At 47.8% G+C, this 18846-nt stretch overlaps 1 protein-coding gene across 1 annotated transcript in view; it reads right to left on the reverse strand.

Moving 5' to 3' along the window:
* Positions 1-18846, reverse strand: part of LOC146863225 (uncharacterized) — a 283553-nt gene that overhangs the window by 201332 nt on the left and 63375 nt on the right. The window contains exon 2 of the mRNA XM_085642657.1: positions 1081-1197. Coding sequence (XP_085498783.1) covers positions 1081-1129 — 49 coding nt within the window. The 5' untranslated portion in view covers positions 1130-1197. The remainder of the gene's footprint in view (positions 1-1080; positions 1198-18846) is intronic.

Genomic DNA, 18846 nt, shown 5'->3' on the forward strand with positions numbered 1-18846 from the left:
GTGAGTAAAGGGGTCAATAGCCTTGGAAGGATACAAATGACGACATAATCGTCATGAGGAGGGACGAACAAACCATGAACCAATCGGAATGCAGAATTACTGACCTAAGCCAATGAAAAAGATGGGCGGAGAGTGGGCGGAGCTTCCTCGAAGCTTCCACACTAAAGTGTATACTGCGTGTCTCGGAGAGACAGCGCAAGCGCTGTCTAGGCGAGACCTAAAAATGGGGGGGGGGGCATGAGAAAGCAGTAGAAACTAGGGAAACGCAAGGAGGCGGCTCTCAAAAAGCAGGGGAAGAAGCAAGATGGAAGCAGCAGAGACGAGGAGGAAACAAGGAGTAGGCACTCAAAAAATGGGAGAAAGAGAGAAGGGAAAGCAGTGAAAATTAAGACAAAGCAAGGGGACGGCACTCATAAAAACAGGGTAGGAAGTGAGGAGAAAGCAATGAGAATGAGGGAAAAGCAAGGCAAAGGTACTCACAAAAATAGGGGAAAAGCAAGGAGCAAGCAGTGAAAACAACGGAAAAGCAAGGGGAAGGCACTCAACAAATGGGGGGGGGCAAGAAGAAGACTGGAGCGAAAGCGGTGCAGCAGCACTGGGAGAGCTGGGCCTGGGGCCTGCTTAATGGGGTAGTGCTGCATCCTCCAATAAGGAGGTGCTGGGAAGAGAGAGGGAGAGGTGCTGGGAGGCATTGGGAGGGACCAGGCAGGAGGTGTGAAAAACAGGCGGGAGAGGCGATGAGGAAAAAACAAGGAGAAAACACTCAAAAGACACATTCTCTCCGGTAGCACTTAGGTACAGAAAGACGTTTCAGAACGGTATTGAAATTATATGCCTGACATGAAATTAACAAAGGGAATGATACCTACAAGGGATTCATTCAAGAACTGTAATTCGGAGTAATTATTCCTTATGTATGGTGACATCTAATGACACCTATATGAATAACTAACAACAATTCAAAAGAATCAAGAAGCAAATCAATTGACATGAAATTTAAGCACATGTCAAGAAACACCCAGAGGCATAGTGGCAATCCTATTTGTCAGCTGCTTACATCAGAATATAATCAGTTCTCACCTTGAATCCCAAGTAGAAGGAGCCAGATAACTTGTGCTGATTTCATCATCGTTGTTGAAAGGGGTGAGATTCTGAACCCTGAAGCTGCCACGTCCAGGTGAGGGAACCTTTAAAAAGCTGAGGGCAAAACATATTCAGAAGTGTTTTTCAATTGTAAAAAAAATACTACTTCTAAGCAATATAGAATTTACAAGGGCTGTGGTCTGAGTGTGATATAATCTTGTATAATGTCACTGCAGGATCATAGACCTGTGCGAACTGCACCATTTCCGAACCAGAAATATGCCATTTAATAAAATGTATATTTTTACGTGTTAATGAAGTACTATATGATTTGAATATTAAATACAGATCTCATGTGTTTTCTAGAATATTTATTTTGTTGATAAAATAAAACTCTCACCCAGATTACTGCTTGCACATCTTCAGAAGGAAAGTCTTGTTGTACAGTCGTTAACCATCAAGTGGTACATACACTTTAGACAAATGAGATGCATCCAGTAGACCTGATGTATAACTTACCATGTGAGTATACCTATAAAATATTTTCCTTCTTACATAATAATAAACCCTTGTTTCTGCACAATACTTCATACTGCGTTTCTGCAGTTCTAAGTGCTGTGAATAACACAATTATTAGCATGCACCTCGTTTCCATGGTGAACGACTGTCTTACCTTTACAAGCATAAAAGATAAGCCAGAAACTGAATCATCAAACACCACACTGTAGATAAGGAAGTTCTCTTTTATAGTCCAGGGTACATGAGGAGCTGAGACAGTCGATAACAGGGGGCTCAAGATTTTTCTTACCAATATGTGTTTTACCTTATTTGTGAGTTGGTGGTGAGAGGGACCAAAGTATGATTTGTGGCGCATCACAATTATAACAGTAATTTTTATTACTCCTACTTTTACTCTTCCATGTCACAATCCTTACAGGAGAATGCAAGAGTTTGTCTGCGATGCCTTGACAACACCCACCTTTCAAGGGTGCCACAAAAGCAGTAGGAATCCCAGCCTCCTCTACTATCCTAGCACCAAGTGGGCTGAAAGCTTACAAACCAGGAGTGGTGGGAGGGATGCAAGGACTTTGATGAGGAAGACTAGAATAGGGAGGATTGAAGATTACCAGTAAATAAGAGCATTATCTCTTCAATGAGGAATGCAAACATGACCCTACCTTCAGGTCAGTAATCTTCAGACCAGTTCTGAGACCCCGACCACTGGTACACACACTGACCATGCCCACAAACCATATGGGTCCAGTGCCATTTCTCTTTGGGGACCATTCCCAGAAGAACTACTGCAGGCACCAAAATTAGATCCACAGATGTCTCCATACCAGAGTACAAGGGACATAAATAAACAAGAAGACTTCCTACCATTGTAGGAGCCTCCATTCATTAACCAAGGAGACTGCAGAAGGTGTGATAAATGAAATAACTCCACAGTGATCCAACCATCATCATTATGCTACTCCTAAGAGGCTGAACAATGAAGAGGATCTAAAGAGAGAACAAGCGCTCAAGAAACAATGACCATAATGTGTTTCAAGAGTATAGCTTACAGAGACAGGAAAGGCTTATATCCCCAAATGGCAAGTCATACTATTACAGGAATAGACATGGATTTCTCTGACTAAGGGTCCAAGGAGCCAAACAACCACTATTAGATGCAACGATCCTGCGTGCCAAAATACTTGCCCAAATTAAAAGAGGTGAGATTGAATGCAGATGCCTTGCCATTGCACTCATGAGTGATCGAAATGCTGCCCATATAAGGCAGGCCCAAACAAACACATGATGGAGAAAACCACAGTGCAAAGGGTGCTGGGGACAAGAAGCACCACAAGAGATGCAGATTCCATAGACAAACATTCACCAATCAGCTTTCAAGAAAGGGAGAATTGCCAGGCCCCAATGTGGGCTTAGAACCTTAGGGAGAGCCTGAAGCAATGAATAATACCAGGAAAGAACAAATGCAGAACATGCATAGAGCTATTATCCTCTAGTGTTACCAATGCCAAATAGATGGTAAGCAGGAAGTGGCAAAAATGCCAAATTTTGACTTTAAATCTGTCAGACACTAGGGGAACACCTTTCAAATAACCACATACACAAATTAAATAGAACTGATAACTAATAAGAGGAACAAGACAATGTCCTGACTCATCATTAGGTCTTAGCTGGTGAGCATCCAGAAGCTCCTTAACCACAGGCATCAGGAATATGATGGAACATACCAGATTCCATCCAGTCGCTAGCACATGAACCGATGGCGTTCACCTGAAAGTTAATAAAGCCCTCGCGCCTGGTATCCTGCATTGTCATTGTTATTGTTTCTGCCGAACATCAAGCAAGCAGCAGTATTCTGCAGCCAACTAACCCTGGAGCTACAGTCAAAAGGTCAACCATTCACACTGTGAGGGACTTCTCCATAGAAATGTTGAATTCTTGAACATGCAAATGAAACTGCTCTACCAACACTTCTCCAGAGAGCCAACCACCATGGAAGGCAAAGCCTCTAAACACACATATCATCACCTGGTGCTGTGGAGATCTTAAGAAATTCTGGGGCCCTGGGTCAAATGTATGCGAGGGCCCCTGTTCAGAAGAACTTAGAATTTATTATGCATTTTTGGCTCACTCACAACCAATCAAAGTACCTGTGCTGCCTTGCTTCAAAGAAGCAGTGAAAAATATCGCTGTATCTACTAAGTTATTGTGTTCTCTCCCTCAGCGCTGGCTCTATTGGCTGACATTCTCCAACTCATACACCCTTGCACCAACAGCAAGGATGTGGATAGTCTGTCAAGCATAGATTTATTTACTGGAAGGGAAGCTTTCCAGTACAAAAACTATGGCTTAATACCTTTCCCATTTTGTATGTGTGCTATAAAATGCAGCACATATCCAAACTTTGTAAAGTAAGGAGAAATAAAACATTTCTCCTTGTTTACTCCTGTCTTGAGGACATATATGGTTTTGGTTAAAATTAGTGTCTAAACTTGTTTGTAGATACCGATGTGTGTCAAAACCAATGGGTGGCTGCATGGGAACGCCCATGTGCCATCTCTGCTACGTCCCTTTGACACACAATAGCATGAAGTATTGCATAGCATTACTTTGGCTCCAACTTTTCAATGCACCGTGTTAGACCTGGCACCTTGGCGTGAGTCTCCCTTCCTCTTTTTTGTCGCTGTGCCTCAGGTGTTTTTATGGTGGTGGCCGCTCAGAGCACTGTGCCACTGCCAACCAGTTCCACAGTGCAAGTGCTCCCTATGTAAAATGTATATGTTGGTTGGATTCCATGACTGGCTTATGTGGTTTACTGTCAGACCCCAGTAAAGTGCACCAGGAGTGCCCAGGGCTTGTAAATACAAATGCTGCTGGTGGGCTTGCAGCACTGGTTGTGCCACCCACAGAAGCGGCCTAGTAAAATGTGTCTAGGGTCTGCCACTGCAGAACCTGCGTGCAGTCTGGTACTGTCATGCTGACTTTGCAAGTACACCCACTTCCCAGTCCCTAAACCTTTCCTTATCTTCATATCAGTCACTCCTATGGTAGGCCCAAGGGCAGGGTGCATTGTAAGCATAAGGTAGGACAAGCCCTGATGTGTGTGGCATGTCCTAATAGTGAATTACAGCCATTTTCGTTTTTCACTATCGTAAGGCTACCTGTCCCCATAGGCCAGAATGGGCTGTTAAGATTGTTACATCCTATGATCCTAACATGCCCAGGGAACATGGTAGAAAATCGAGTTTAGTATGCCTGAACTCAGAATTATAAAATACATCTTTTAGTAAAGTTTATTTTAATATTCTGTGTTTGCAAATACCACTTTTAGAAAGTAGGTATTTGCTTGTCTAACCATTCCAGCCCGCCTCTGTGTGATGTGTATCTGCTGCCTGGTTTGTGTGAGTGACAGGGCTGGGGAAACCTATATGGGCAGGGCTAGGTAGCCTGGTGGTGAATAGGAAGATTGACAGATAGATGGGTGGGAGGAGTGCACCTGGACTCTGAATAGGGCTGTGCTCTGCCACCACAATACTGGCTCCACCTCCTGTGGAGCGGCTGATGTCTCTGCCCTGCACCCTGAATAGAAAGGCAGAGTCATGTCAACATAGTGCTCAAGAACTGGTTTGGACTGGGCAAAGGCCCCTCAACCCCAGAGGAACAAAGGAATTAGGGGTATAAGTATTGGGACCCTGCTCCCAAGAAATTAGATCAGATCCTGCTTAAACAAGAAGAACCTCTGCCAGAGGAGAAGGAACCGGGAAAGCTGTAAGGGGGAGTACTGTCCCTGACCTGGGGGATTGGCCTGCAGTGGTTGCCTTGCTGCTGAAGGAGAGGAGAAAGACTGGGAAATACTTTTTATTTCAACTTGTGCTTCAAAAAGATCTCCAAGGGCTTGTGCTGAGCTTGCCCCCTGAACAAAATCCCAGGACCAGTGGACTTCATCCCCAGCTCCCCAAAGTATTTTGAAAGTGCCTGCTGCTGTTGTTGAGCCTTCTGAGGGACTGCGTGTCGCAAGGAGCTGGAAGCGCGACTCGAGAAGAGAAGCGTGCCGCCGTCGGAGCTGTTGCCGTCGCATCTCGCAGAGAGTGTCGCCGCTGCAGCATCGCATCGAGCGGAAGCGTCTCGCATCATTCCGGAAGTCTCACAACGCCGAAGAAGCGTGTCGCCATCGCAGCCATCGCAGCTGACGCATTGCACCGCATCGAGAGGAGAGTCTCGCATCGAGAAAGAAGCGTGTCGCCATCACAGCCATCGTAGTTGTCGCATCACACCGCATCTGGAAAAGCGCCTCGCATCCACGGAGAAGCGTGCCGCCGTCGGAGCTGTTGTCGTCGCATCGCGTAAAGGGGTGACGCCGCTGTAGCTGACGCATCGAGTCGAGCCTTCACACAACTATCGGAGAAGCGTAACGCATCTGGAAGATCTTCACGTCTTTATTTCTTTTGCACCAAGAACTTCATCACATCAACATCTTTGCAACACTTTCGTTGCCCTGCGTGTCGCATCTAAGGTACATTGACTTAAAGTGTCTCATTTAAGAACTTAAGAGAACTAAGCAATCTTCTACCATCTAAATGTAACAGTATTGTGTATTTTTGTCGTTTAACGGTCTTGTGATAATCTTATATAAAGAATCCTTATTTTTGATATAAAAACCTGTGTAGTGTCCATTTGTAGTGTTGTCACTTGGTTACTGTATGTGTTCACAAATGCTTAACCTATAACGCTCTGAGATAAGCCTTGGCTGCTCGCGCCAAGCTACCTAGAGGGTGAGCAGGGGTTATTTTAGTAGTGTAACCCCTCATCCTGACTAGAGGAAAGGTTCCCTGCTTGTCACAAGTACCTACCTGTGCCAACCAGAGAACCCGGATTCTAACACACACCTGATTTGCATTGAAAGCAAATACTTCCACAATGCTTTGCACTTGGTTTCAGTTACAAAAGTAATGCAAACCCAGTCCAAAGGGGTAGTAAATATGAGCTCTATAGTTCTGAATACATGTACCAGCAGGCAAAATAGCACTATTTGAGTTACAATATTCTGGCTTAACCACAGCTTAGATGTGTTATTAGAAATAGTGTCTTTGGTCCCCTCCTATTACTCAAGAGTGAGACATTGTTTAGTTCTCAATCTAAATTTGTATGGATGTTACATCGCGTTAAAAATATTTATCTGCAAAATTTCCGTAACAAACTCCCACATCACCCCGTCTCCCCCTTACTAAAGTAAATATATAAATTAAAAGATATGTAGATTTAAGTTTTAGCAGCAATACATTTTAAGACAGATAGTTCAGGGGAACAGCTGGGAGCATTCTGGTAGGGGGCCCCCTAAAAGGCTGGGGACCTGGGCCACAGTCCACTTTGCCCATGCCTCAAAATGACTCTGTTTGGTGACTCTGCAAAGTAGGGAAAGTGTTAATAAAGAATTGACTTTCCAGCTCAAGATTTGGATGAATACGAGTGTGTGGTGCTAGGCAGCCTGTTTGTGAGCCAGCGCTGTGGAATGGAGCAACAGGGCCATAGCTTAGTAAATATGGATCTGTGATGTTCTATCTACAAATTCCCAAACGTGAAAGTACAATGTTCATTCATGAGATCATGTCAGTCCTCCACCATTGGAGAGCCAGGGTTCGAACAACAGTCGTAGCTATAGCCATAATGAAGTAAGGGAAGTATAGGTGAGAGATGCTTGAAGACACTATACACAGGACCATTTAGGAACCACATCATCTATGTCCAAACGGTCCAGAGCACCAATCACATCATAGCAGCAAAATTCTGACACAGAACTATGTGCCAAAGTAGTGTAGTGCAAAACTAACTAAAAGGCAGCAGAGCACTGTACAGGTTGAAAGGCAAGCACACAGTCAACGAATAAAAGGAGTGGTAGCTCATTTGTGGACTATAACTGCACTGTGATGTGTTAGACCTGGCATCCTTGGTGTGGTTTCACACTAATGTTTTGCCTTTAGACCTCCTGTTTTACTGACTACATTTTTGCTGGCCTCAGGACTCTGCGCACTTTACCACTGCTAACCAGTGCTAAAGTACATGTACACTTTCCTTATAACATGGAAACATTGGGTCAGTTGGCATGTTTGATTTGCATTTAAGTACCTAATTAAATGGTACTACAGGTGCCCAGGGCCTTTAAATTAAATGCTACAAGTGGGCTTGCTGATATATAAAGTGGACAACCCAATATACCCTTGAGGGCTTGGGTAAATGCAAATGTACTGGTAGAAGGATGCCTTCAAGGGATTTTTTTAGAATACTCTCTTGTATACTTGTTCAATATAGGATAAATGTATCCCTATAGATCAAATCTCACATGGAGTTCAAGTATTGTAGGCTGTACACTATGCTTTTGTCAGATATATGTGTATCACCTCAAAGTGGTCAAATAAAATAAACAAATAATCAAATAATCATAAGAAGCAAAAGGTGTGTAGAAAAAGTAAAATTTATATCAATAAATGTTATTCAGGGTACCTAAAATGTGGACAGCTATACATAAATTCGGAAGGAAAGGAGTACATTCAATAGTTCCTTCACTAAAGATAGATAAAACACTTTTTCTCAACAATATTCAAAAATTATGTAGAAAACAGTGTGAAAAATCGACGTTTCGGTCATTTAAATTTCAATGCGTAAGACCATCTTCAGGACAAAGTGGATTTAAAAGTTGACCCCTGGAAGTATGCTCTTGTATAAATCAAGAGTCGAAGTTTACAATCTCCGCTTTCAACAGTCAATAGTAGAATGATACCTTCTTGTAGTCAATCTTATTGAAACACAGCAGACAAACGCGTGTCTTTATGATTAACAGGATGCTAGTCGTTTGTTAATCAGCCTTCAAAGCGCACAAATTTAGTTTGAAGTATTACTTGTTGTGCACGGACATTTCGACTACTTTATTAGTCGGGAAGCTTAAGGTTCGAAGCAAGGTTCCGAACAGATCTCTTCGTAGAGTATAGATATCTTCCTTCGAATGTTACTGACAGTAGTTCAGCAGTCGTTCGAGCGGCATGAGGTCGGGTGACACAAAGTAGTCGAAATGTCCGTGCACAACAAGTAATACTTCAAACTAAATTTGTGCTCTTTGAAGGCTGATTAACAAACGACTAGCTTCCTGTTAATCATAAAGACACGCGTTTGTCTGCTGTGTTTCAATAAGATTGACTACAAGAAGGTATCAGTCTACTATTGACTGTTGAAAGCGGAGATTGTAAACTTCTACTCTTGATTTATACAAGAGCATACTTCCAGGGGTCAACTTTTAAATCCACTTTGTCCTGAAGATGGTCTTACGCATTGCAATTTAAAAGACCGAAACGTCGACTTTTCACACTGTTTTCTACATAATTTTTTAATATTGTTAAGAAAAAGTGTTTTATCTATCTTTAGTGAAGGAACTATTGAATGTACTCCTTTCCTTCCGAATTTATGTATAGCTGTTCACATTTTAGGTACCCTGAATAACATTTATTGGTATAAATTTGACTTTTTCTACACACCTTTTGCTTCTTATGATTATTTGATTATTTGTTTATTTGATTTGACCACTTTGAGGTGATACACATATATATGACAAAAGCATAGTGTACAGCCTGCAATACTTGAACTCCATGTGAGATTTGATCTATAGGGATACATTTATCCTATATTGAACAAGTATACAACAGAGTATTCTAAAAAAAATCCCTTGAAGGCATCCTTCTACCAGTACACAAGTGGGCTTGCAGCACTGGTTGTGCCACCCACTGAAGTAGCACTTTGAACATGTCTCAAGACCTGCCATTGCAGGCACTGTGTATGAAGTTTGAACTGCCAATTCGACCTGGCAAAATAATCCTTTGACAGGCCCACACCTTTTCTTTTTTAATACATGTAGTCACCCCTAGGGTAGGCCCTTGACAGCCCAGAGGGCTGGATGCAATGTAGTTAAAAAGTAGGACACTTACTTTTAAGTTGTACATGTCCTGAAAGTGAAAAAATCCTACATTTGGTGGTCTGGCCAAGAACGAAGATGACCGCCTGAATGGAGAGCTCTGCCCCGGGACAAGTTCCGGGCAGAGACAACGGACTTCCAGAGGCAGCTGGAGGCATATTATATGCCGCCCTTACGCTGACAGGCCCACACCTTTTCTTTTTTAATACATGTAGTCACCCCTAGGGTAGGCCCTTGACAGCCCAGAGGGCTGGATGCAATGTAGTTAAAAAGTAGGACACTTACTTTTAAGTTGTACATGTCCTGAAAGTGAAAAAATCCTACATTTGGTGGTCTGGCCAAGAACGAAGATGACCGCCTGAATGGAGAGCTCTGCCCCGGGACAAGTTCCGGGCAGAGACAACGGACTTCCAGAGGCAGCTGGAGGCATATTATATGCCGCCCTTACGCTGACCAGACCCCCGGGCCGTCTTAGATCGGGGTCAGAGGATGGCACAAAACGCACAGAAGCGGAATCACCCTGGTGATGAGGTGGAAAGCGCAGGGCCTAGAGGCGTGACTGAAGCATTAGCTTTTGCTTTGATACCAGGCCCAACCCTCCGCACATTGCTCCACTTCTCTTGGGTGGGCACTGGAGGTTTGCGGCCAGCCTGTGGATACGCCGGAGCAACCTCTTCTAAGGCTGCCTGTGAGAGACTCTTAGTGCCTTTCCCAACTCCGTACCTTCCCCGATTTGCAAGCACTGGACTGCCACCTAACGGCTCCCCACCAGGCAGGCCAGAATACGAATCCGAGAATTCTCTCCGATCACTGCTAGAGGGGCGCAACGCGGCAACAGAGGGGCGAGCAGTACTCGGAAAATGGAGGACTCCTGCCCCCCCTCCAGGCTGTGGTACACCAGCCTCAATATCCTCCTGTGCTACACTTCTGGCAGCTCCAGGACCCACGTGTCACCCCGGTGAACCGAGCCTCCAGGGACTACCCACCGGAACACCCTCTCTACCAGGATTCACAAGTTACGAAGGTGAGGAATGACCAGGGGGTAAACACAGCATGAGGTGGGTCTTCCCCACTGATTAGTGCTGGGGCACATGGGGGTGGGACCAGGCAGCAAACCCAATGAGAGCGGGCGCACGTGGTGCTTCCCCAAAATCACCAAATCATTGCAACTTCCCATACACCACGCTTAGATGAGCATTGACGAGCCGACCAATCTTTACTGGCATATCTACATACAAGCGAAGTGGGCCCGCATAAACCCCAGACGGCCCTACAGCATCATCCCTGGGACGTTTAGGACCAGCTGACTCCTACTCGATGCTGGTCCTCTGAGGGGAACACAGTGTTATCTGCCCCCATTCCTTATTCCCGGCCTGCCCATCATGCGGAACCAGTGTGGACAAAGCAGCGAGTTAAAGAACTGACCAGGAGGGCCTCTCACCTGTCGTCTCCAGAGTTCCCCCGTGAGTCTCTGGGAACCCCCCTCTTATTTAACAGTCCAGGCAGCAAATTGGACCTGATGGAGACTCCTGAGTCCCTTCAGTGGTGAATTAAGGGTCCCCTTGCAACCAAACTGTGGCAGGATGGGCACCCTTACATGCCTACGGGGCCACTATGGTGCAACCGCACTAGACACTGCACTCACTGGTCCATTATTGGGGTGCCATCGGTCCTGCTCTCCAACCACCAGGCATCTTGCCAGACCAGCCTTTAAGGCACCATCCTGTGAGTAGGAGTGAATGTCCACCAACAAGCACAGGAGCAAGTCCTCCAGGCAAATTCTATTCATGGAAGCATTCAAACAACCACGCAACATGGCCGCAAAGGGTGACACCCCTCCTTCGAGCAGCTAGCCCTTCTACGCCCCCACCAGCCTCTTCACCAGGTGAGACTATGAACTGCATCTTGCAGGAAATCTCCGGCGTCAGCTGACAGTTGGTAGGAATGGACTCCACTATCTCTAAGCTAGCGGAGGAGGCAAAATCGATAAGAATGGATATTGTGGGGTTTCATGCATGAGTGGAAGGAGTGGACTGAAGGCTAACGGTGGTGGAGGGCCTCCTCGACACAATGCAGGACAGTGACCAAGAACTTCTCTTCCTCTGTTGCAAACTGATTGACTTAGAGGACCGCAGCAGGAGAGACAATGGCTACATTTTGGCTTCCCGGAGGCAATCGAGGATTCAAATGCCAGAGCATTTATGAGCAATACCCTTCTGAACCTTATAGGTGTTACCTTTGACCCTCCACTGAAGAGGCAGCATGCCCACCGCATTGGCTCCCATGCAAGGACTCTAATGCGCACCCACGTCCCCTCATTGCCTGTTTCCTGAGCCATGAGCAAACGAGGTAGATGCTGGCCGCAGCACGCATCCAAGGACCATTCACTTATGAAGGTCATAGCATCTGACTAGCCGCAGATTTTTCCAGAGAGACCAATGATCGAAGCAAGGCATTCCTCTCCCTGAGACCTAGGTTACACCCAATGAACATCAAGCAAGGTCTTTTTGAGCCTGCCCGTTTCGCATGACTAGAGATGGTGACTGTAACTATTTCTATGACCCAGAAGATCTACACCAGTTCCTTGACACCATATGATTGCAGGACATGGACACCCAACACAGAATCGTGGAAGAGAACATGAGAGGACAACTCCACCCATGAGGACAAGGGTTCTACTCTCCAAACCATGGCCGCCTTCATACATGAACAGCAGAGGGACAAATACCGCTCTCCTCTGAAGCCCTCCTCGGATGCAAATTGAGGGCGGAAGGGACCTAGGTGAGGCCCCCAGGCCAATGAACGGGTATCCGCACAGGAAGAAAAACGGCTGCCAGACAGCTGCGGTCTGTGCAGGTAACAGCGATGGGGCCATGGAACGGGGGATTCTGAGGGACGATGCCAAGGGAAAATGTATTATTTATTACATTTTACCTCTGCATCATCCCTTTGGAATTCCCCCTTGCACGGCCCCACGGCCCCACCGCTGTTACCTGCATGGACCGAGACTGCTGCCAGACGACAGACAGCTGAGTATCGCTTACACTGTATTGGTCATCTGTGGAATTGTATAAGTTGTATAAGTTATCTATCGATGAGGCTACCATGGTTCTTATTGTTCGCACCTGTAACTGCCACCAGTATTTGTGCTTAGCCTGAAATAAGCTCACATCTTCTCTCCCCAAACCCAGCTTTGGCTCCAATACTGTTCTAGAACCACCCTGAGTGCCGCAATGCCATTAGTGGTTGCCCTTTGAACCCTTTCCTCATTTGCCAACACTTCCCCCTCAGTCTGCCCCATTTGGTTATCTTCGTAATCTGCCCTGAGCAATGCCCTGTCCTCCCGGTGGACTCGACTCTCGGAGCGGTGCGCCAGAGCATTTAGACCCACGGTAGGAAGTCTAATGTTCCCTCTGCTACCCTCTTTCTGTTTTATCTCTTCCCTCCAACCCTCCCCTACCCTATCCTGTCTGATTACATTGTACCTCTCACTATTTCGACCTGTTCTCCCCCTCCTTTTACCTCCACCTTTTTAGCATCTGGTTTCATTCTGATCGTTCACTGCACTACCAGGACAACAACTCCTTGAACACAGGCCCTGGTTACTTCACCGGGTCATATATCATCTGTTATGTGCCAGGGGATTCCCTGACACCTGTACCCCTTCCTCCTCCAGCCTTTTTTTTTTCTTTCCCTCATCGCGCCTGCGTATCTTTTCTCTATACACTCTTCCTACTTCTCTACCCTTTCTCTTCTCTGTTCTATGACTGCCTTTTGTCCTCCTTCCCTTCTTAATTATATTGATCCTCATATCCATATCTCTCAGATCTCTTATCCCCCTTCCTATTTATTGCCTCCGACACCTTACTTTCTGTTCGTCCCCTGTGGCTGAGTGTTGCTCCTGTTGCATTTTACCACACTCTTTTCATCACAAGAGACCCTGATATAGATTAGTGGGACCCTATTACTCATTGTCCAACTCTAACTCACACCATGTGCGCCACTTACCCCCTATGTGCTATAACCTGGAACTTACACGGCCTTACGCATTACATCAAATGGAGAAAAATTCTCTCTTACCTAGAATCCAAACGAGTTGATGTGGCACTGCTGCAGGAGACACACCTTGATGCACTGAAATCAGATAAGTTACGTAGAGATTGGGTGGGGAAGGTCATCCAGAGTAGTGTGAATGGTGGAGATACCCTAGGCATGGGACCCCTACGCAAATTTGGCATAGCAATCCTCCTACGGAATTCCCATCCGGTTACAGTGATAAAGACATGGACAGACCCAGACAGACGATACACGTTTGCTAAACTGAGGTTAAGGGACCACCATAACTGGGCAGGATCGGTCTACGCTCAGACAGGAGCGAACACATAATTTCTCCTCCAGCTAAACTGTCTGCTGGTGGATATAGGTGCTTCGCAATATCTTATTGGCAGTGACTAGAATCTTGTGAGGGACCCGGTTCTGGATAGAAAGGGACCCCTCAATAAGGGTAGTGCAGCAGACAGGGCCTTGATGGACGATGTGCTAGCGGATAATGGTTTGGTGGACCATTGGCGCCTGAGTCACCCCACAGCTACAACATCGTGAATCCTTAGAGCAGGCCTGGATGGCCCTAAACAGCCTATTTACCTCCAAAGCAGAGTATGCTCTGCAGAGGATGAAAGGGTGGCACTATATGCAGGGAGAAAAGGCAGGGAGGCTACTGGCGGCACAGGTCAGTCAGCGAGAGACTGCCATGTCCTTACCAGCCATAAAATCAGCAGGAGGGGAAACTCCTACTTGCCCCCAGGACATCGTGAATGAATTTGCTTCATTCTATGAGTCCCTCTTTACCCCAGATGAACCAGTTGAAAGGGACAAGCTGACCACCTTTCTAAAAGATGCCAATCTTCCTTGCTTCCTTGCCTCTCGAACAAGCGCAGGGAGCTACTGTAGGGGGAGTTCAGCAGGGAAAAGATTGAGTTAGCAATAGCCATAAGGCTCCCAGAGAAGACGGTTTTACAGCAGAATTCTATCGCTGGGTGGGCGAGGAGGTGGCTAACACACCTCAGACAGCATTCCACGAAGCGGAGCAGGCGTCCTCTTTGGGCCCCCTCTCCAATAGTGCAGTAAACGCTGTCTTACCCAAACCTGGGAAGGACCCTCTGTTGTGTGGCAGCTACTGGCCCATCTCCTTGCTGAACTGTGATATTAAAATCTTGGCCAGTATTTTGGCATCCCACCTCCAAAAAGTCCTTCCCTCATTAGTGTACCACACGCAAGTATGATTTGTACCGGGCCATTCCTCTAGAAATTACCTGCGCACCCTAGCCCACATGCTCTGGTCTACCAAAGATCTCACTAACGACGCGATTGCACTTTCGCTCAATGCTTGAAAGGTATTTGATCGCATCAAATGCAATTATCTTTTCAAAGTAAAGGAACATTTTGGCTTAGGAAATCAATTCATCGCCAAAGTGCGGTTGCTATATGACAAACCTACTGTGCAGGTTAATTTCGGGGTTTTCATATTGGATCCATTTCCAATTCACAGAGGAACACGTTAGGGGTACACCCTTTACCTGCCTCTCTTTTCGACTGGCCATGGAACCCCTGGCAGCCACCATATGTAATTCGGCTATCGTCACATGCGTACGCCTCCCAATCGGTGACTCCAAACTTTACCTCTATCCAGATGATGTTCTGCTTACTCTCACGGATCTGCGTTGGTCTCTGCCATCTCTGTCCTAAAGCATTTATGATTTCTCCTCCGTTTCTGGTTATAAAATAAACTGGGAAAAGAGCGAAGCACTTCGGATGGCACCACAAAAGCAGCCATACATGGATACTTCTCCCAATAGTAACCCTCACATCCTAAATATCTTGGTATACTGATCAATAAAGGTATGGTGGGGATGGCCCCAGACAACCTGAATCCATTGCTCACTCAGATGCAACGTGACTTCGAGAAGTGGAAGGTGCTGGGGCTCTCCATTGGGCAAGAGTGCTAGCTATGCGCATTGTCACACTCACATGCTTTATTCATACCCTTGGGATGCTGCCGTAGGGGTACCTCTCACCACGCTGTAATCCTTCGCTTGGGGCTCCTCGAAACCTTTTATAGCTGTGTCAAAGCTGCAAGCTCGCGTTCCAGCAGAGGACCGAGCCTCCCCTCGGTAAAACACTATGCTCTTTCCCTACAGCTCTCCCAACTGGCGTATATGCTGCCTGGGACTCAGGACACGCCGGACTGGGTACTCATTGAATGGCACCTACTGTCTGCTGAGGCAGGTCTCTGTTTATATGGGATGGGAACATGCCCACAGGACCCCACTCATCCGGTATTATCCGCCATGCACAGGGCCTGGCAACGAGCGCACCACCTGCTGGCCTATGTATAGATGAACAGAAGCTGCCTTGGCCCCAATGGAAGATAGAGGGCATCAACACCCTGGATCAGCTCCTCCGTGACAGTGACTTGAAAATGTTTGTACAGTTAAGGGAGGAGTTTGGCCTCCCCAAGACGCAATTTTGGAGATATACCCAATTGCAGCACTGCATGAGGAAATGTCTAGACCTACGTCCTTGGTCCTTGTCATCCTCACTGGTAGTATCATACCTCCACAAAGGGGTAATGTCTGGACTATATGGAGTACTCTCTTCCCATCTTTCTCTCAACCTTTGTTGCGAGCTCTCTGTATCAAATGGTAAAACATGGCTATCGGTTTCCTATGAAGAGGATGAGTGGGCAGACACTCTACAAGCCCTTGACAGGGGCACCAGGGAGGTGCGACTGAAATTCTGTCTTTTCAAAACCCTGCACAATTGGTAGTGGACACCGATGAAACTGCATAGAGCGGGCCTACTTCCACATACAAACTGTTGGAGGAGGTGCACGAATACACGCTGTGACACACTGCATATTATATGCGAATCCCCATCGATGCAATCCTTCTGGTCTTATGTGGGTCTGATCCTGAGTACCTCTATGCCCCTACACGTGCCACGTGTTAGACCCGGCCCTCGTAACATAGTCAGACCTGACCCCTGCACCTCACACCAGCCCCGAGCCCACGGCCTAGCCGATCCTTCCCACCCGAACACACACACCCGACCCGGACTTCCCCCGTCCGTGGCCTTCCTCCTTCGGCCACCCTGGGCCCGCGTGCCCACATCATGCACCAAGATGGCCGCCGGCCCCAGCGCGACCCTAGCCTATAGGCGCCACTCCGGCTGGAGGACATTGCGCTCCCCTTGGGATGAGAAAGGGAGGAGCAGTTTCCATCACACCTCCGCGCTTCCCTGGGAAGGTGGGTTTCGATCGACCCGCCGGCCTCCCCGAGGGCTGGCTCCACGCCTGCTGGGTGTCTGGGGCTCCTCCCGACCCGGCCCTGAAAGGATCTAAGGACAATGGCAGGAAACCCCCAACAAGCGACCCCCAGGTGACAAGACCCCTGCCTGCACAGACTCCGGACATCAAAGAGGAGTCGCCCTATAACAAGGGGTGCTCTGGGACTGTCCGGCAGATTCGCCTTGGAACCACCTGAGCCCTGCTGAGTGACTCGCGGCTCCCCGAAGATCGTAAGACCTCCGAACTTGTGCTTGAGCCCTGCTGAGTGACTCGCGGCTCCCTGAAGATCATAAGACCTCCGAACTTAGACTCGAGCCTGCTGAGTGACTCGCAGCTCCCACAGACTCTCTTGGTCCCGCCGGACCCCACGACGACAAGCGTATCCCCCAGCTCGAGGATTGTGAGCTGTGCGCCGGGTACGCTCCTGCATTTGATTCCTATCCCCAGAAACTGTCCCGCTACCTCCTAACCCCCCTCCAAGACCTTGTGAGCCCGCGCTCTACTTGTATATATTTTGCCTTGCTGATCATAAAGATCCTACCACTCCGATCTGATAAAGATTTGCTCTTAAGAACTCGTGTAGTGTCTCTCTGTCGTGTGGTGCCGAGTGTGCGATCCTAGATACGAGGTTCCTCCCCTGAGGAGTCTCCCGCCAGTGCCCGGCTACGATACCTCAAGGGTGGGTCTCAGGGCAGTCAGGGCCCCTTCCGGGCCCCTCTGAGGACGCCTTCTAACATTGGTGGCAAGCGACGGGATTCGGGCCCATAATCTAGAGATCGTACCGTGAACGGCTGACGCACTACCGACAAAGATGGCAGAAGGAAACGCCGGAGGAACTCGCAGACAGAGAAAAAAGTCGCCATCACGAGCTCGAATTAGCCAAACTCAAAATTGAGGGCGAGTTGAAATTAGCCAAGAAAAAGCTAGCAGTAGAACAGTTGCGAGTACAAGGAGAACTAGAAGAGAAGAAACTCCAACGAGAACACGAGGGAAGGAGACTTCAACTGGACATGAACGCAGCTTGAAGGAAATAGAACTGAAAGCAAGAAGCGAAGAAGCGCGGCCCCCGGGGAACCTGGAGGCGGCCGCCCCGACGGAGCAGAAGGTCCACATCCCCAAGGATGTGGTCATAGAATATTACAAAAATGATGACATTCAGCAGTGGTTCCGGGCCTACGAGGTCGCCATGACCTCCCATCGGGTCCCGCAGAAGGATTGGGGGGCTGGGTTATGGGGACGATTCCTGAGCGAAGGGAGAGACACCCTGCTCGACCTACCCACCTCCATGCAGACCTCCTATGAACACATGAAAGCGGCCCTCCTCACAAGATACGGCCTCACCCCGGAGATGTACCGCCAGCGGTTCCGGGACTGCAGGAAGATCCCGGGTACCACCTGGGTGGAATATGTGAATTTCTTCAGCCGCGCCTTCGATGGGTGGATCAAGGGCAGCAAGGTAACCACCATGGAAGAACTAACCGACCTTATGTTGTGGGAACACCTGGCTGCCAACTGCTTTGTGGAACTACGCCAGCATCTGCTCGACAGCAAGCTCACGGACCCAAGAAAGCTGGCTGTTGAGGCGGATCGCTGGACCAACACCCGGGTCTCCCGGGGCCCTGTAGGAGAGTACCCCCGAGCCAGTCAGGGACCACCCCGCCAGAGAGGGGGGGGAAACCAGGGAGGGCAGAGAGAATCCCAGGCCAGTCCCCCGAAGTCCCAACCTCCACCTTTCCCGGCACCCCCACCAGCTGTATCCGGCCCCCCCCTGAGACGGGGGCACCGGGTAACCATCACTTGTTTCCGTTGCCAGAAGCCCGGGCATTACGCCAACGACCCTGAATGCCCCATGGCCCCACGCACCACCCAGGCAGCACCCCCCGTTAGACAGATAGCCAATGTAACCCTGGGGGAGGAGGTAGAGGAGGCCGAGGAGTGGGAACCCGCC

This window comes from Triturus cristatus, chromosome 2_2, assembly GCF_964204655.1.
Source record: "Triturus cristatus chromosome 2_2, aTriCri1.1, whole genome shotgun sequence".
NCBI lineage: Eukaryota > Metazoa > Chordata > Amphibia > Caudata > Salamandridae > Triturus > Triturus cristatus.